This window comes from Jaculus jaculus, chromosome 3 (assembly GCF_020740685.1).
Source record: "Jaculus jaculus isolate mJacJac1 chromosome 3, mJacJac1.mat.Y.cur, whole genome shotgun sequence".
NCBI classification, from domain to species: domain Eukaryota; kingdom Metazoa; phylum Chordata; class Mammalia; order Rodentia; family Dipodidae; genus Jaculus; species Jaculus jaculus.
Window position 1 is genome coordinate 121394356 of NC_059104.1, and position 20976 is coordinate 121415331.

At 40.4% G+C, this 20976-nt stretch overlaps 1 protein-coding gene across 2 annotated transcripts in view; it reads right to left on the reverse strand.

Annotated features, from left to right (window-relative positions):
• Positions 1 to 1472: 1472 nt before the first annotated feature.
• The window catches only part of Endod1 (endonuclease domain containing 1), a 47947-nt gene continuing 28443 nt past the window's right edge, over positions 1473 to 20976 (reverse strand). For both annotated transcript variants that reach the window (XM_004661871.2, XM_045145760.1), the window contains exon 2: positions 1473 to 5555. In XM_004661871.2, coding sequence (XP_004661928.2) covers positions 4353 to 5555 — 1203 coding nt within the window. In that variant the 3' untranslated portion in view covers positions 1473 to 4352. The remainder of the gene's footprint in view (positions 5556 to 20976) is intronic.

Genomic DNA, 20976 nt, shown 5'->3' on the forward strand with positions numbered 1-20976 from the left:
GTGCTGTTCAGTCTCTGTTATGCCACACTTTCTCCTGTCATCATGAAGCTTCCCCTTGAGACTGCAAGCCCAAACTAAAAACTTTCCTCTCAATGGCCGCTTTTGGTTGGGTGCTTTGTCCCAGCAATGAGAAGGTAACTGCAACACAGATCTTCACCTGATCTTGCAGATTCACTGATGAGCTTCTGGATCCTTCATGTTTATTCATGACTCTCATACATTTGTCCTTCCAGCTTGAATATGGAAACATCTTGACCTTTATGGCAACTTCCAGCCAAGTTCACTCAAGATGGAAAAGATACAGTGGCAACAACAGCATCCCAATTAACATTTTTTTGAGCAATGCTATGGACCAAGCATAGTAATGAGTAGTTCATGTTCATTATCTCATTCAGTGTTCATAATAGCCTGGCCAGGTGAGAACTGACAATTAGCTTTACCTTTCAGATGAGGGAGCTGAGCTAAGTAACTTGTCTGTAAACCAGGACTCAAGACTGTGTCATCTGAACTCCAGAGCTTGGGCTCTTTATCCCTCCTCCAGGAGGGAACATCCTCCACCTCCTGAGAAGAGATCTCCAAGGACTCCACACACTGAATCCCGAAAGTGATCAAAAATGGTCATGAGAGCCTTGTTAGAATTTAAACTTAAAGGTTAGTTTACAAAAAAAAAAAAATGTTGGTTTGAAATATATCTGTTTCGAAAGCAAACAATGATCTGAAAAATAAATAAAGAGACTGTGTCTGAGAACTTACATCGGAAAGGCAAGGCAAGGAGTCCCAGTATCTGTTTATAATGTAGCACTGGGGAAATAGGTATGTGGTGAACTTAACACAATACTCACACAGGGGACCCTACCCACACTGGGAAGGCAGCAAGAAGTACTTGTAGGCCACAAACAAACAGCCTCTCTCCTCACAAGCTGTGTATTGTTTCTCATACTGAGGGAGTTTCCTGGTGAATAAATAAGAAAATAAGAGCATTTCTATAATTTTTATGATTCTGATTCCTATGGAATTGAAGCAACCAACTTTTGGTGTTTGTTTAGGAAGTTCATATATAAAGTTGCAAAATAATTCTGAGGTGTTTCACTGATCAAAACTTCTGTTTTCTCTTATATGACCACAAAATGTTTTAAATTGATTTCAAATTGCTTGAGTTAATTTAAAACAGTCAGAAAATGAAGGGTTAGGGGAATAGTTCACTCATACAGCACTTGCCTAGCATGAGCCCAATCCTGGGTTTGATTCCCACCTCTGTGAAGAAGGAGGAGGGGAAGGAAAAAGAGCAGGAGGAGCAGAAAAAGGAATAGGAAGCAAAGGAATAGGAGGGAAAGAAAGGAGGAAGAAGAAGAGGAGGGGGGGAGAGGAGATGAAAAAAGGAAGAAGGAGGAGGAGGAGGCCACAGACAATCCTCAAACCTCATTCCCAGCATTCAGATTGTCCACTTCTTAGATATATAACAGAGCCACTAATGAGTTGTCAAAATTACTTTATTGAACATTTGTAAAGTGCACAGCATTGTACAAAGCCTAAAAATGTGGCATTACTTTTGTTATACTCTCTGTAAAGGCTTCCTTCATTTCCATGGTTTTGTAGTCTTCTTCCTCCAGTGCTGCAGGAAGCAAGCTGAGAGTACCTTCAATGTGGCCCTTACTGTGACATATAACACTATGCACACTATACCACTGTACCACATGTTCTTCCCAATACTGGGAACTCCCTAAAGATGGAGCCATACATTATCAATTATGTACCTTTGATGGGCAAGTAATATTGGCTAGATAAATGGATGCCTGAAGAATGGAGAGACACTTTGTTTTACTTCCTTTACCCAATGCTCTAGTTCACATGTAGATAGGAAATGCACAAAGGAAAAAAAAAAGAGGTCTTGAAGGTATGGGCTTCTCCAGATCAGAAAACTAGTTCCACAGATGACAAGAGGTGACTGACATCCCCAAGGGCCTAAGAACATATCAGAGCCACAGCAAAATCTCTAAGCCAGAGAGGGAGTTCAGTAACCCAGACTCCTACCTCAAAGGCCCTAGCAGCCTGTTGGGAACAGGCCATCAGCTCAGTGGGACTCCAAACTAATGCAGCCAGGTCCACCTAGCCTGGGCCAACACAATTAGTCCAGAGTGAAGGGTTTCAGTTACTTAACCTTAATGATTTTTTTGCCTTATTATCTCTTCCATATTTAAAAATAAATAAACAGACACACTAAACCACTGGATATGAAAAAGAAGATATTTCTAAATGTTGTCAAGAAAAGGTCCAGAGAGCTCATGCCTTCCTGATGCTGAGTCTCAGCTGCCCCGGATGCCCTGCTAGGATCTCCCAGTATGCAAATATGTATTGTAGGGAAAAGATGTTGCATGAGACGCCGTTAGCATGATGTCTTATATGGAGACTTATGATTTCATCACTCATCAAAATTTTATTATTCAAAGTCTGGAGTCTGTTTTGGGGTAGGAAAATGGCTCAGCAGTTAGAGGTGCCTGCTTTGAGTTAGCCTGATGAGTGAGAAAATGTTGCCTATATCCAGTGAGGCACTTCCACACCTCACACTCCAGGCACAATGGGGTGATCATAATTTCTGATCTACTTTCAGCTAGCCCTGAAATCAAGGTCAAGCCTGCTACCTCCTTGTGCCTCCAGTTTCTAATCAAATGAAGTTCTGACTAGATTATCTCTCTGGTCATATCTAAGATCCCTTTCTTTTATCTAGTAGAGATTCTTGACCCATCACTACCACAGCAAACCCTCATGCTTACATTTACTCAGAGAAAAGTGGTGGTAAATACTGTTCAGATAAGCCAGGTGTATGTGTCCCTAGCATGGACCAGTCTGGTGTTCACACTTGTAGTTTTGCATCACAGATTTGTTGGGAAGGCAGCTTGCAGGCTGCTGCTCCCCTCTGTACAATTCAACTACTTTTCTGCAAAACGTACTTCTGGCTGCATTCACTTTCTCTTCCACAAGCTCCCAGGATATGGCTGAGGAATTGGTCTCTGTGTTGTCAGTCTGGACTCCCAGTGTTTGCATCTAACCTTCCAATGAATCTTGAGCTATAGCCCCAATATGAGTATTTAACACTCAGCCCTTTTCTACTTCACAGCAACCCTTTAGAACACTTAAAAAAAATCCAGATAATTCCATTCCAGCCATAGAAGGTGAGGCAAAATCTGGTTCCTCTTGTTATAATTTTTAGAGCAAGACTTAAAATAACAAGTACTTAAACAAGAAAACTAGAAGTAAACTCTCAAATTTAACTTGCATTAGTAAGGGACTTATATTTTCCAGGCTCAAACACACTAACAAATAATTTCCTAAGAGATAATGATTTTTAAATATATATATATATATATATTTTCTTCTCAAGATGTCCAGAATTCTTTTTTATTTTGTGTCCATCACCTGTATAGTTATATGAAAACAAGCTTTTAAGGAGAGAAGCCAGTGTTTTGCTATACTGGGTGCTTTATATATTAGAGATGTAGTATGTTGCAGAACCTGAATTTTTGTATTAGCATAACATGTAGATCTTTGAGTTCCATCATCAGCTAGTAATTGAATATAAGTTAGTCAAAGCTTTATTAAGGAAGTCCTCAGAGAACACCCATTTAATGCTGTTACCTGGCAATCTCTTCTTCATACCTGAGAAGACTGGATTTACTCCAATCAAGGTTGCATCCAAACTTTATTATGTCATATTTGCCATAAATGCTCATTATGACCCTAAAAATGCTTAAAAATTCAACTTTAGAGGAACATGAAAATCCACTAGGTCCTTGAGACCAAGAGGAAGATCAGTGCTATAGTAGATTCAGTGTACATAAGGAAGTTATTCGACAGAGAAACTTCACCTGTGCTCCACCAAGGTCAGTTTGGTTGGGGAGAAAGAGAAACAAGGGCTAAGTATCTGGCTAAGAATTTTTAGACCTGTTTGCCTTAAATCTTAGAGTAATGGGGGAAACCCTTCAGTTTTAGTAGTCCTCTCCTTCCTTTTTCACTGGTTTATAGTCTTTAATTATCACAGTGAATACCAGGATATTATGGGTTTCCCTATGAGTCACAACAAAATTACTAAGTTATTAGAGGCTTGGAAGTTTGCACATGCAACCAGAGGTACACAGTGGATTACTACACCTAATCCTACCCTGAGCATTTAATTCATTAAGTCTACATCGTGCCATCTTCCTTTGCAGAAACAGGCACACCTCCTCCCACCAAAGGCCAACACAAAATGATAACTAAAAGTAAATAGAAACCCACTGTAAAGACAAAATATTCCAGATTTATCTATTTAAAAACATTAAATTCACTGTGACACAATACTATTTGTTTTTTGAGTTCTATAACTCTCCAGAATTGTCAAAAGTAACCCTGTAGCCAATCCGTCTGAAGACACTAAAAACAATCTGAAATAGACCACCCATGGTGCCAAAAGCAGTGTCAAAGAGTAGAGAGATAGTACCACCAAGGCCCATGGCAATGTCCCTGCACACAATTGGAATTGCACCCATGGTGTACACAGGGAAAGTGGCTATATCCACGAGGACCCGGACAGGAATGCTCAGAACACGGCAGACAGCCTTCAGCACACAGCAAAGGATGCGGAGGATGGCCCTGATTATTTTGGCCATGACCTTGAGCACCTTCCAGGGTATGCTCACCAGCTCTTCTCCAATGGCTATGAAGTATGACATGGCAGCGGAGCTCAAGCGGTAAAGGCTATTTTCTATCCCATTCATCACCAGCTTGGTAATAAACCACAGGAGATAGACAACATTCTTCAGGGCTGCTATCATAATGTAATAAATCAGTTGGAAAAGCTTGAAGAGTGGGGTAGCTATGAAACCTAGGAGTTTTCCCAAAAAGCTACTTCCTTTCTCAGGTGCCTCTGGGGACAACAGGGCAGAGCGCTGGCTCCTGGCACTGGAGAGGGAGCTAGAGCTCTCTGGAGACTGCACTGATCGCTCCTCGTCTTGAACCTGATTGACCATTTCCAGGATCTTTCTCATCTTCTCAGTGTCTTGCTCAGTCTCGCCACAGTTGTTCTGGAACAGCTGAGGCTTATATGGAAGTAGTTTCTCGAGGTCCTTCACCATCACATCTTCTATGATGTCACCCTCTCTAGTGTGTTTGACAAAGCCCATGGCCCAGCCTCCTCCAGGGATGGCACAACAGGCTGCCAGCCAGACAAACTCTGGAACTGCCACTCTGTCTTTAACTTTGTTGTCTGAGGGAACCGCGCCTGTGATGATATACAAGTCATCCCCATTTCCACAATGGGGGATTAAGGCTCGGTCCATGAGGCTGTTGAGATTCATGTACCACCGTTCCTGGAAGGACTGGGTCATCGGAACTGAGTTTGTGAGAGAGAATGCGGCCATCTGGAGGTCATTGTTAAGGGGGAATGGGAACAGCTGTCCACTTTGATAGCCAGAGTCAAGGTAATCTGTATTCAAGGCTTGCTTGTTGCCCAGATTTTTCACAGCTGTGATGGCATCAGCCTCGTCAATCACCTCCTCAAGACTGCTGTCAGGGTCATCGATCTGAAAGAACAGAACAGTGTTGAGATGCATCCCTGCTCACACTGGGGGGGGGGGGCAGTTGAGCCATCTGCCAAAGCTCCAGGGAAGGCCTCCTCCACCCACCATTTCAATACGTGGCTTTAGGACGCATACACCCTCCACTCTAGAATTCCACAGAGCCACTGCTTGACAGCACCCTTTCAATAGGCTCTTTCCTCTTTCACCCCATGTGTCTTCCCCACTCCTGCTCTGCAGAAACCCTCTCCCGGGACCACCAGCTATGATTTTTTTTTTCTTTTTTGTTCTGGTGCTGGAATTGGATTCAGGAATAAGTATATGTCCTACCAACACCAAGCTGTGACATTCTTTGTGAATTTCTTTCACTTTTAGTAATTTCATACTCTTTTGGGGGGAATATTTTTCCATAAGATTTTAAGTAACTGTAAAAAATATAATGAGGAGGAGAATAGATTTCAACAGGCCCATACGAATGAGAACTTCAACTAAGTTGATCAGCTACAGTCTAACACATGGTTCCTTGGTAAATATTTACATGTTTTGGTATGTATATTTGAGAGACAGAGAAAAAGGGAGAAAGAGTGCACCAGAACCTTCTACTACTGCAAAGGAACTCTAGACACATTCACATCTTTGTGCATCTGGCTTTATGTGAGTACTGGGGAACTGAACTCAGGCTGTTAAAACTTTATAATCAAGCACCTTTAACCACTGAACAATCTCTCCAGTAAAGTAACAATATATACTAAAAAGGAGTCTTTTAAAATGTTTTTATTTATTTGCAAGAAGAGAAAGAGTCAGAGAGAGTGTTTACACCAGAGACTTTTGCCACTGCAAACTCCAAACATATGTGTCACTGGGATATATTTTTTAAAGTCAACTCTAACTAGAACAATACAAATCAAAGGAGAGAAAGTGTCAAAGCTCAAATTCAGATTAACACAACTGATATTTGAATGAATCTCCCCATGATATCTGCCATGATAACTCATTTTCTGCTTTGTCAATATAACTATGTGCTTTATATACCAATTACCATGTATACACATGATTTTCTTGTTCTGCATTTTTTTTTGTTTTGTTTTGTTTTTTGAGGTAGGGTTTCACTCTGGTTCAGGCTGACCTGGAATTCACTATGGAGTTTCAGGGTGGCCTCGAACTCTCAGCGATCCTCCTAACTCTGCCTCCCGAGTGCTGGGATTAAAGGCGTGCACCACCATCCCGGCTCTTGTTCTGCTTTTTATAACAGACTCATTTTGGGTTGGAGAGATGGCTAAGCAGTTAAGGCACTTGCTTGCAAAGCCTGATGGTCTGGGTTTGATTCTCCAGTACCCATATAAAGCCAGATGCACAAAGTGGCACATATGTCTGGAGTTCATTTGCAATGGCAAAAGTCTCTGGCATACCTACTCTCTTTGTCTCTTTCTGCTTGCAAATAAATAAAAAAAGACTAAAATAAAATTCATTTTGGTACATGTTTTTACTTTACTAATCTGAAAGGATAAAAGAATTCAGGATTAACCTTGGATAAGCTTTTATTTCCTAAACTAGACTATAACTCCCTTGGCCCCAGGGACCATGCACCTTACTACAGAATCCAGCTCAAGGCCTGACACACTCAAAAAGTATCTAGGAACTTGTGCTTATCTTTGGGCCTTAAAAGGTCATCATGACAATATTTATAACAGCAAGAGATTGTCAAATTCACAGTTTCCAAAACAAAAAATGTTAAGTAAATAGAACCATAATCCTTAAACATATCAAAATCATTAAACAGTATCTATAATTATAAAAAGTTGACAGGAAAGCATAAACTACAACAATGTTAAAAGTGAACGAAGGGACTTCCGGATAAGATGGCGGCATAGGAAACACACCAAAGCAGCCTAGGGGAGGAAAAGCCAAAGAAAACCCAGCAAAATACACACTTTTACTAAAAAGTGAGGTATATGAGAAATTAAAATGGCAGCAGAGAAGTAGGAGAGTCCCAGAGCATCCAGAGCCCACACAGGCAGGCCAAAGCAGCTCTGGCAGTGGCGCCCCAGCTCCGGCAATGGAAGCAGCGGCGGAAGCCGCCACTCCAGCAGCAACAGCAACAGCTCCAGCACTGGCAACAGCAGCTCCAGCAGCGGCAGCAGTGGACCCAGCAGCAGCGGCTTCAGCAGGGCCAGCAACGGGCCCAGCAGCGGCAACAGCAGCTTCGGCAGCAGCAGCAACAGCTGCAAAGCAGCAGCAGCAGTTCCAGCAGCGGGGGTGCCCATCTGCAGGGCCACCGTTGCCAGGCTCGGTTTGCCCCACAGGAAAAGCTAGTGTCCAGCTCCAGAAAACAGAACAATGGTCCAGCGACCCTGCCAGCCTACTTGACTGAGACTAAAATCATCCAAAAAGGTAACTGGGATTGCACCAGGGAAGGGTCTCACTTGGTCACAAGCTGACTTGGAACCCTCAACAGACCAGAAATCTTAACCTCTTTATTGATAGAGGATCTGGTTGTTATAACACCTACTCTTGCATAAATACTCGGTGCTGTTGTTGATTGAATGTATACAGTGTTAAGTTGAATTTCAGAATCTACCAGTATTTTGTTCCACTCAGCCTACTTGAATACTCCCATAGCAGGCAAATTCAACCCCTAGGAACACTTTTCTAGATACTCTGAGAGTCTTAAGAGCCACACCTAACACCTTAATCTCCTACACTGAAGATACATAACATCAGATCAATTGATATAGCTAAGAACACCCAGCAAACTAGAAAATCTAAGCATTAACTTAATCCAAGATGCAAAAATGTATACATTATAATACAAGAAATACCAAAAATCAAGACAATATAAAGCCACCAAAAAGTATTAATGCATCAGAGATGACCTCCAGTGAGAACAAGTTGGAGGAAATGCCTAAGAAAGATTTCAAAAGAATGATTTGTAAATATGTTCAAAGAAGTCAAAGAATAAATCAAAAGAAACAAAGAGGAAATCAAAGGAATCAAAGAAGATGCAGGACACCAATTTAATGAAATAAAGAAGGCAATACAAGACATAAATAAGGAAATAGAAATAATAAAGAAAAACTATTCAGAATTACTAGCAATGAAAAACACAGTTAATGAAATAAAAAAACTGTAGAAAATCTCACCAGTAGAATGGATGAAGGAGAAGACAGAATATCTAAGCTAGAAGACCAGGTGGCAGACCTAATGCAGTCCAACAAAGAGAAAGACAAACTTATAGAAAAGTATGAGTGGGAATTTCAAGATATTCAGGACACTATGAAAAGATCAAACATAAGAATTCAGGGCATAGTAGAAGGAGAAGAATTTCACTCCAAAGCATAGCAGGTGTTCTCAACAAAATCATAGAAGAAAACTTCCCCCAAATTGGGAAAGAGGTGACAATGCAGATAGAGGAAGCCTTTAGAACCCCAACCAGACAAAACCTGGAAAGAACCTCTCCTCATCATATTATAATCAAACTACCAAACACACAAACCAAAGAAAAAATATTGAAAGCAGTTAGAGAGAAAAACCAAGTTACCTACAAAGGCAAGCCCATCAGGATTACAGCAGATTATTCAACACAAACTTTAAGAGCCAGAAGGGCTTGGAGTGATGCTTTCCAAGTTCTGAAAAATAACAACTGTCAACCAAGGTTACTTTATCCTGCAAAGCTAGCCATTCAAATAGATGGAGAAATAAGGACATTCCATGACAAAAGCAGGCTAAAGGAGTATTTGAAAACAAAACCAGCTCTACAGAAAATACTTGAAAGTATCCTCCATGCCAAAGAGAAGGAAAAGCACACATATCAGGAACCTGGAAAAAACAAGCAATACTCAAATACTAATTAACACAAGAGAGCAAGGGTAGCACCGGAACCACACACACAAAAAAAATGGCAAACATAAATACACACCTTTCAATAATATCACTTAATATCAGTGGCCTCAATGCCCCAACCAAAAGACATAGGTTTGCAGACGGGTTAAAAAGCAGGACCCTGGGGCTGGAGAGATGGCTTAGCGGTTAAGCGCTAGCCTGTGAAGCCTAAGGACCCCGGTTCAAGGCTCGGTTCCCCAGGTCCCACATTAGCCAGATGCACAAGGGGGCGCACACGTCTGGAGTTCATTTGCAGAGGCTGGAAGCCCTGGCGCGCCCATTCTCTCTCTCTTCCTCTATCTGTCTTTCTTTCTGTGTCTGTTGCTCTCAAATAAATAAATTTAAAAAAAAATTAAAAAAAAAAAAGCAGGACTCTAAAATTTATTGTCTCCAAGAAACTCACCTTTATACAAAGGATGGGCATTATCTTAGGATGAAAGGTTGGAAAACAGTGTTTCAAGCAAATGGGCCTAGAAAACAAGCAGGGGTTGCTATCCTAATATCTGACAAGGTAGACTTCAGCCCAACATTAGTTAAGAAACATAAGGAAGGTCACTATATATTGATTAAAAGCACACTCCAACAGGAGGACATTACAATCCTAAACATATATGCACCTAACATGGAGGCACCCAAATTCATCAAACAAACACTATTAGAACTAAGGACACAGATAACACCAAACACAGTGGTAGTGGGTGACTTCAACACCCCACTCTCATCAATTGACAGGTCATCCTGGGAAAAAATAAACAGAGAGACATCTGGACTAAATGAGGTCATAGAAGGAATGGACCTAACAGATATATACAGGACATTTCATACAAATGCTGCAGAATATACATTCTTTTCAGCAGCACATGGAACATTCTCTAAAATAGACCTTATATTAAGACACAAAGCAAATCTTAACAAATACAGGAAAATTGAAATAATTCCTTGTATTCTCTCTGACCACAATGAAATCAAGCTACAAATCAATAGCAAAAAAGGCTACAGAGCATACACAAAATCATGGAAACTAAACAATACACTACTAAATGATGAATGTGTCAATGGAGAAATCAAGAAGGAAATCAAAAAATTCATAGAGTCAAACAATAATGAGAACACAATACACCAAAATCTCTGGGACACAATGAAGGCAGTTCTAAGAGGTAAATTTATAGCTTTAAGTGCCTATATTAAGAAATTAGAAAGGTTGGAAGTAAATGCTTCACCTAATGCTTCACCTTAAAGCCTTGGAAAAAGAAGAACAAGGCAAACCAAAAATCAGTAGATGGGAAGAAATAATAAAGATTAGGGCAGAAATTAATGAAATAGAAACAAAAAGAAAACCCAAAGAATTAATGAAACAAAGAGTTGGTTTTTTGAAAGGATAAAAATAATCAATAAACTCTTCGCAAATCTGACCAAAAGAAAGAGAGAAGAGACACAAATTAATAAAAGTAGAGATGAAAAAAGTAACATCACAACAGATCCCAGAGAAATTCAAAAAATCATAGGGACATACTCTAAAAGCATATACTCTACAAAGTATGAAAATCTGAAAGAAATGTATGAGTTCCTTGATTTACATGACCTACCCAAATTAAATCAAGATGAGATTAATCACTTAAATAGACCTATAACAAGCATGGATATCCGAACAGTTATCAAAAATCTCCCAACTAAAAAAAGCCCAGGCCCAGATGGATACACTGCTGAATTTTACCAGAACTTCAAGGAAGAGCTAACACCATTGCTTCTTCAGCTTTTCCATGAAATACAAAAAGAAGGAATTCTACCAAACTCCTTCTATGAAGCCAGTATTACCCTAATACCAAAACCAGACAAAGATAGAACAAAAAAAGAAAATTACAGACCAATCTCCCTCATGAACATAGATGCAAAAATTCTCTACAAAATATTGGCAAACAGAATACCAGAGTATATCAAAAAGGTCATTCACCCTGACCAAGTAGGCTTTATCCCAGAGATGCAGGGATGGTTCAATATATGCAAATCTATAGATGTAATACCTTAGATAAATGGGTTGAAGGACAAAAATCACATGATCACCTCATTGGATGCAGAGAAATCATTCAATAAAATCCAACATCCCTTCATGATAAAAGTCCTACAGAGACTGGGAATAGAAGAAACATATCTCAATATAATAAAAGCTATTTATAATAAGCCTACAGCCAACATATTACTAAATGAGGAAAAACTGGAAGCTTTTCAACTAAAATCAGGAACAAGACAAGTGTATCCACTGTCCCCACTTTTACTTAATATAGTTCTGGAAGTATTAGCCATAGCAATAAGGCAAGAGACACACATAAAAAGGATACAAATTGGAAAGGAAGAGATCAAGTTATCATTATTTGCAGATGACATGATTCTATATATAAAGGACCCTAAAGACTCTACCAGCAAACTGTTAGAGCTGATAAAAACCTACAGCAATGTAGCAGGATACAAAATAAATACACAGAAATCAGTAGCCTTCATATATGCTAACAACAAACACACAGAGGATGAAATCAGAGAATCACTCCCATTCACAATTGCATCAAAAAAAAATAAAGTACCTTGGAATAAACATAACCAAGGAAGTAAAGAATCTATACAATGAGAACTTTAAAACACTCAAGCGAGAAATTGCAGAAGACACTAGAAAGTGGAGAAACATCCCTTGTTCCTGGATTGGAAGAATCAATATTGTGAAAATGGCAATCTTACCTAAAGCAATCTACACATTTAATGCAATCCCTATCAAAATTCCAAAGGCTTTCTTCATGGAAATAGAAAAAACAATCCAAAAATTCATTTGGAATCACAAAAAACCTCGAATATCTAAAATAATACTGAGCAAAAAAAAACAGGCTGGTGGTATCACCATACCTGATTTTAACCTATACTACAGAGCCACAGTAACAAAAACAGCATGGTACTGGCACAAAACCAGACATGTAGATCAGTGGAACAGAATAGAGGACCCAGATGAAAGCCCAAGTAGCTATAGCCACCTGATATTCGATAAAAATGCCAAAAATACTCATTGGAGAAGAGACAGCCTCTTCAGCAAATGGTGTTTTGAAAACTGGATATATATCTGCAGAAGGATGAAAATAGATTCTTCTCTCTCACCATGCACAAGAATTAAGTCCAAATGGATTAAAGACCTTAACATTAGACCGGAAACTCTAAAACTACTAGAGGAAAAAGTAGGGGAAACCCTTCAATATATTGGTCTTGGCAAAGACTTTCTGAATACAACCCCAATTGCTCAGGCAATAAAACCACAGATTAACCACTGGGACCTAATGAAATTACAAAGATTTTGCACCGCAAAGGACACAGTGAAAAAAGCAAAGAGGCAACCTACAGAATGGGAAAAAATCTTTGCCAGCTATATATCTGATAAAGGATTAATATCTAGGATATACAAAGAAGTCAAAAAGTTAAATAATAAGGAATCAAACAAGCCAATCAAAAAATGGGCTATGGAGCTAAATAGAGAGTTCTCAAAGGAAGAAATACGAATGGCATATAAGCATCTGAAAAAATGTCCTACGTCACTAGTCATCAGGGAAATGCAGATTAAAACTACATTGAGATTCCATCTCACTCCTGTCAGATTGGCCACCATCATGAAAACAAATGATCATAAATGTTGGCGGCGATGTGGAAAAAAAGGAACCCTTCTGCACTGCTGGTGGGAATGCAATCTGGTCCAGCCATTGTGGAAAACAGTGTGGAGGTTCCTAAAACAGCTAGAGATTGATCTACCATATGACCCAGCTATAGCACTCCTAGGCATATATCCAAAAGACTCATCACATTTCCTTAGAAGTACGTGCTCAACCATGTTTATTGCTGCTCAATTTATAATAGCTGGGAAATGGAACCAGCCTAGATGTCCCTCAACAGATGAGTGGATAATGAAGATGTGGCACATTTATACAATGGAGTTCTACTCAGCGGTAAAGAAAAATGAAGTTATGAAATTTGCAGAAAAATGGATGGACCTGGAAAGTATTATACTAAGTGAGGTAACCCAGACCCAGAAAGCCAAGCGCCACATATTCTCTCTCATATGTGGATCCTAGCTACAGATGACTAGGCTTCTGCGTGAGAATGAAAATACTTAGTAGCAGAGGCCAGTAAGTTAAAAAGGAGACATAAAGGGTAGAGAAAGGAAGAGGGGTGGATACTTAATAGGTTGATATTGTATATAATGTAATTACAATGATTATAATGGGGAGGTAATATGATGGAGAATGGAATTTCAAATGGGAAAGTGTGGGGGTGGGGAGGGAGGGAATTACCATGGGATATATTTTATAATCATGGAAAATGTTAATAAAAATTAAAAAAAAACAACCTACAGCCATGTAGCAGGATACAAAATAAATACACAGAAATCAGTAGCCTTCATATATGCTAACAACAAACACACAGAGGATGAAATCAGAGAATTACTCCCATTCACAATTGCAATATATATATATATATATATATATATATATATATATATATATATATATATATATATGGTACCTTGGAATAAACCTAACCAAGGAAATAAAGAATCTCTACAATGAGAACTTTAAAACACTCAAGCGAGAAATTGCAGAAGACACTAGGAAACAGAAAAACATCCCTTGTTCCTGGATTGGAAGAATCAATATTGTGAAAATGGCAATCTTACCAAAAGCAATCCACACATTTAATGCAATCCCCATCAAAATTGCAAAGACATTCTTCATGGAAATAGAAAAAACAATCTAAAAATTCATTTGGAACCACAAAAAACCTAGAATATCTAAAATAATACTGAGCAACAAAAATAAGGCTGGTGGTATCACCATACCTGATTTTAACCTATACTACAGAGCCATAGTAACAAAAACAGCATGGTACTGGCACCAAAACAGACATGTGGATCAGTGAAACAGAATAGAGGACCCAGATGTAAGCCCAAGTATCTATAGCCACCTGATATTCGATAAAAATGCCAAAAATACTCATTGAAGAAAAGACAGCCTCTTCAGCAAATGGTGTTGGGAAAACTGGACATGTATTTGTAGAAGGATGAAAATAGATCCTTCTATCTCTCCATGCACAAGAATTAAGTCCAAATGGATTAATGACCTTAACATCAGACTGGAAACTCTAAAACTGCTAGAGGAAAAAGTAGGGGAAACCCTTCAACATATTGGTCTTGGCAAAGACTTTGTGACTACAACCCCAGTTGCTCAGGCAATAAAAGCACAGATTAATCACTGGGACCTCATGAAATTACAAAGATTTTGCACTGCAAAGGACACTGTGAATAAAGTGAAGAGGTAACCTACAGAATGGGAAAAAAAATCTTCACCAGCTATATATCTGACAGAGGATTAATATCTAGGATATACAAAGATCTTAAAAAGTTAACTAATAAGGAATCAAACAAGCCAATCAAAAAATGGGCTATGGAGCTAAATAGAGAGTTCTCAAAGGAAGAAATACGAATGGCATATAAGTATCTGAAAAAATGTTCTACGTCACTAGTCATCAGGGAAATGCAGATTAAAACTACATTGAGATTCTATCTCACTCCTGTCAGATTGGCTACCATCATGAAAACAAATGATCATAAATGTTGGTGGGGATGTGGAAAAAGAGGAACCCTTCTGCACTGTTGGTGGGAATGCAATCTGGTCCAGCCATTGTGGAAATCAGTGTGGAGGTTCCTAAAACAGCTAAAGACTGATCTACCATATGACCCAGCTATAGCACTCCTAGGCATATATTCTAAGGACTCATCTCATTTCCTTAGAAGTACGTGCTCAACCATGTTTATTGCTGCTCAATTTATAATAGCTGGGAAATGGAACCAGCCTAGATGTCCCTCAACTGATGAGTGGATAATGAAGATGTGGCACATTTATACAATGGAGTTCTACTCAGTGGTAAAGAAAAATGAAGTTATGAAATTTGCAGAAAAATGGATGGACCTGGAAAGGATTATACTAAGTGAGGTAACCCAGGCCCAGAAAGCCAAGCACCACATGTTCTCTCTCATATGTGGATCCTAGCTACAGATGATTGGGCTTCTGTGTGAGAATGAAAATACTTAGTAGCAGAGGCCAGTAAGTTAAAAAGTAGACATAAAGGGAAGAGAAAGGAAGGGAGGAAGGTACTTAATATGTTGATATTGTATATATGTAAGTACAATGATTGTGATGGGGAGGTAATGTGATGGAGAATGGAATTTCAAAGGGGAAAGTGTGGGGGGTGGGGTGGGAGGGAATTACCATGGGATTTCTTTTTATAATCATGGAAAATGCAAATAAAAATTTAAAAAATTTTAAAAAATTAAAAAAATTTTTAAAAAAAGTAAATGGGGTAAATAGTTAAAAAAAAAAAAGAAAAGAAAAATGAAGTTATGAAATTTGCAGAAAAATGGATGGACCTGGAAAGGATTATACTAAGTGAGGTAACCCAGGCCCAGAAAGCCAAGTGCCATATGTTCTTTCTCATATGTGGATCCTAGCTACAGATGATTGGGCTTCTGCGTGAGAAGGAAAAACTCAGTAGCAGAGGCCAGTAAGTTAAAAAGGAGATATAAAGGGAAGAGAAAGGAAGGGAGGAGGGTATGTAATAGGTTGGTATTGTATATATGTAAGTAGAATGATTGAGATGGGGAGAAGATATGATGGAGAATGGAATTTCAAAGGGGAAAGTGGGGGGGAGGGTATTACCATGGGATATTTTTTATAGTCATGAAAAATGTTAATAAAAATTGAGAAAAAAATTAAAAAGTGAAAGAAGGCAAGACACAAAATTAAATGACTTTTAAATTTTCAAAAAATATTTTTATCTATTTATTTGAGAGCGATAGACAGAGAGAGAGAGAAAGGCAGACACAATGCACATGCCAGGACCTCCAGCCACTGCCAACAAACTCCAGATGCATGCATACCTTGTGCATCTGGCTTACATGGGGTCCTGGAGAATCGAGCCTTGAAATGGGGTCCTTAGGCTTCACAGGCAAGCACTTAACCACTAAGCCATCTCTCCAGCCCCTATGATCCTAATTTTTTTGAATTATTTATTCATTCATTTGAGAGCGACAGACACAGAGAGAATGAGGCCGATAGAGATAGAGAGAGAGAATGGGCACACTAGGGCCTCCAGCCTCTGCAAATGAACTCCAGACACGTGCGCCCCCTTGTGCATCTGGCTAACGTGGGACCTGGGGAACCGAGCCTCGAACCGGGGTCCTTAGGCTTCACTGGCAAGCGCTTAACCGCTAAGCCATCTCTCCAGCCCATGATCCTAATTTTTAAAGCCTAAAAATACTCTCCCTCCTCCCGTCTCCCTTCCCCAGCCAATAACACTATAGAAGGAAACATGCACAACCAACAGTGATGCTTTGATTCCCAGAAATGGAAGTAAGTTTCCTCTGTCTTCTTGTTTTTCTCCCTGTACCTTCCCTACCCACTAATTAAAATAAGTATATTCTGGGCTGGAAATATGCCTCAGTGGTTAAAGCGCTTGCCTGAAAAGCCTAAAGACTCTGGTTCAATTGCCCAATACCCACAAAATGATGCATACATCTGGAGTTCAATCAAAGTGACTATAGACCCTGGTGTATCCATTCTAACTCTCTTGCTCTCTCTCTCCCTGTCTATCTACTCATCTATCCATCTATCCATCCATCCACCCACCACCCACCCATGCATCTATCCATCTATCTCTCCTTGCAAATAAATAAAATTATTATTTTTTAAAAATAAGTATGTGGGCTGGAGAGATGGCTTAGTGGTTAAGCGCTTGCCTGTGAAGCCTAAGGACCCTGGTTAGAGGCTCAATTCCCCAGAACCCGTTAGCCAGATGCGCAAGGGGGCGCACGTGTCTGGAGTTCGTTTACAGTGGCTGGAAGCCCTGGCACACTCATTCTCTCTCTCTGCCTCTTTCTCTCTCTCTGTCTGTCACTGTCAAACAAATAAAAATAAACAAAAAATTTAAAAATAAATAAGTATGTTATTGCTACTTGATTTCCTAATACTTGAGTTAACTCAATATAGCCACCATACAAACTCCCATTGTAGCCAAGGCCATGGAGGTGAACTGGCCCTCCTGTCCGGGGCAGCCTAACTGTGTTTCTACAACTTCACAACTACAAGTAGCTTGCCAACATGCACATGCAGGGCAATGAGAGCGGAGTGCAGGCTGGTAAGAAGGAGGGATGTCTGCTGAAGTCCCATGATACTCTCTGCTGACTAGTTCACTGCATCCCTTCCCCTAGCCTAAGAAGGAGCAATGGCTTTAGCTGTTCTCCTCTCCACTTCCTTCCCCTGCAGGAAAGAGATAAGAAGGTCAGTCATTTTGCAAAGCTTTTGCCTCTGCTTGCTTGCAGCTTTAAGGTACACCCCAAGGAACAGCAGCTTCACTGCTCAATCAGGAGATCACAACATGCCCCAGTCAAGACCCAGAGCTCTGGGCATAAGGTCAGGGGTTTTAAAATGCATGTTTCTTCATAGTTACTAGGACATTTTGTCTGCATTTAAGCTATGCAGTGTCTCAGTTCTTCTAGGGGAAGTCAAGAGATGGTCTCTGAATTGATCTCCTAGTGGCAAAAACAGGCAGTTTGTCAATTTGTCTTCAACCCAAGGGCCACCCAAGAGCACAATGGTGCCTACAGGGAGAGACAGCAGGCCTGGGGCAGGGCAGGGAAGGAGGAATCTTGGATAAGGAGAGGAAAAGAGGCAAAAGGGGGGAGGAAGAGGAAGAGAGGGAAGAACAATGTGTGTGTGTGTCTGTGTAAGAGAGAGACAGACAAACAGACAGACAGACTATCCTAAACCAGAACTACATTCATTCACTGTTAGCAAGTCTGCCAGCTGCCACAGTCCTAGGGGACTGCACAGCTACAAACTGAGCAGGCTGCTCCTACATCCTCATTGACCACTTGGCTCTTGGGGCTCCATATATACCCCAAAACCAGGTTAAGCCTTTCTGCCCACACTTCACAGGTATGTGGAAAATAGGTCAGGATGGCATCAAGGTGGCTGGATGCCAGGGTCCAATCCCACGCTAGGCTCTACATACCCCTCAGCCCTGGCTGCTCCTAAGCAGCATGTCAGCTATCTGCTTTGTATAGGCAGGCATTAGAAAGCACATCTCCCTCTGCTTTCTTCAGAACCCCGTATCCATAATTGCTATATTCCTACAAACCCCAGAGGTGGCTCTGTGGCTTGATAACTAGACAGCATATAGTGTTTAAAATAGAAACAGAATGCTGACCATTCTACCTATATATTGATTGGAAGGGGTGTTAGAAGAAAGTATGTGGTGGCACCATGAATACAGTTCTGTAAGGATTGTGAACATATTTTACAGATGAAAAATTAACACACAGAAATATGAATTATAATTAATAGGATTTGGACTGAAGACTTTTTTCTCAATGAGTAATGAGCCAGACCATATTCTAGCATCTTAACAGACACAGCTCTGTCAGAGGGCGGGGTGGGGGGAATAAAGGCACCAATCTGTAACCTCCTCTTCTCTACGTGTCATGGAATGTGTGAGCTCTTTCATATGGCTTAGAGAGAGCAGACAACCTAGCCCTTGGTACTCTATTGACTGACGAGAGAAGGATGGGTGCATAGGCAGTTCCAGATGCCTCCTTCTTCCTCTTCTAGAACATGGGGGAACTGTGCCACTTGCTTCATAGTCCAAAAGTGTACCAACATGGGCAGAGGCCACCTGGTAAAGGAGTATCCATCTGACCACAACCCTCAGAAACTACCCAAGAGGCTGCCTGGTCAATGGGATGGGCTGTTGCTCTCAGTACCTTGCCTGCCTACTCCCTTGAACAGCAAATACCCAGACACATCAAACCTTCTGGAAAAATATCACAAAACAGAACCCTGATATAATCTTGTCCATTCTTGTTCCACAGATATAGAGATAAACAGGAAAGTGATCCTGTGCAGCCAAGGTAACCCAGATAAGTTGCATAGCTTATCAGGATCCAGGCCACATTCCTGAAGACCTTTCATTCTCACTGAACAAAGCTTCATGTTTCCTCCTGTCCTGGTAGGAGAATATAAGGCTTAGTATGGAAGTTTGGATGAATGGCCCCATAAACCCAGGTGTTTTATTACAATTGAGTTTGCACCTTCAGCTCCAGTAGGCAGACTCCTGCTACAGGGATGCCACTTGAGCACTGATAGGACCCTGCTTACCTCCTTTTGGTTTTTGCTGCCTGCTGGTGGTTTCCCTCTCTGTTTGGATTTATGAAAGGGAGCCAGCTTCTTCTTCATCCATTGATGAACTTTCCCCTTATCTGTAAGCTTGAAGTAAATCCCTTCTTCCCATAAAACAGTTTGGTTGGATGTTTATTCCAGCCTCATGGAACTGTCTTGGGAGCTCAATAAAAGTTGAAATAACAAGGCCCACAAAGATCCAGGAATCATGGTATGCCATGGCATTGCTGGGATTAGAAATGCATTCCAGGCAGTCCTAGGGAAATTTTTCAGAAAGCCTGTGTGATTGGCAAATTAGCCAGTCATGACTGAGCCACACTCTGACCTATAAGATTATCTCCCTCCCACTGAGGTTCCACGCTACTTCGTAAAGCTCATCCATTTGTTTTCGGCTTCTTTTAACCCCATTATATCTGTTCCTTTATGCATTACTGATGGCCTCCCTAGCCACCTACCATGTCAATAACCTTTAACTTTGGTCTCTATTATTTAATGTTATAATTTGACCATGAAATGCCCACCATAAGATGGTATGTTTGAACACTTGGTTTCAGCTGCTGGTGATTGTGCAGGATCTTGTGGATCCTTTAGGAAATGGAGCCCCAGTGGAGAAAGTGAGTCACTGGGGGTGGACCTTGAGGTTTTATATCCAGCACCATTTCCTGCCCCATCTCTATTTCCTGATTGGCCCAGAGATGATAAAACTTCCACTGTCACATTTATCAACCACTCTTGATCCATGCCTTCCCAACCATGATGGATCCTCAAAGCCTGGATCAAAATAAATCCTTCTTCCCCCAAGTTACGTTTTCTTTGGTATATGGATGTAGCAACAAGAAAAATCTAATTTTGCACTCAAATGCTAAAAATAAAGAATCAGATCTAGTCAGCTTATCTTTCACACTAGGCTATGTTATGATAAACCTATAGAAGAGCTGCTCTGGAGTCCAGTGTCCATCTCTATCCAATCCGCTGTGGGATAGATATCAGAGCAAGAACTCTGAGGTCCACATGAGCTGGGCCTCCTGCAGGAGCTAGGGAAGTGCTGGGAATTCTAGGCTTGGCTTATCAGATCATGGCCCAGGAACAGCACACTAATGATTCAAACCATTAGTCCCTAATAAAAATTAGTGACATTTCCCAACATTTATCTGATTCAGTATTAAATTCTTGACAAAATGACAAAGGTGTTTCCTTTTTCATGAGTCCTTTATTCTCCTACTGGAGTACTCAGTTAGATGTCCCACCCAAAGCCTCTGTTCCTACCCTTTCTGGGCCTTATCTTCTTTTTCATG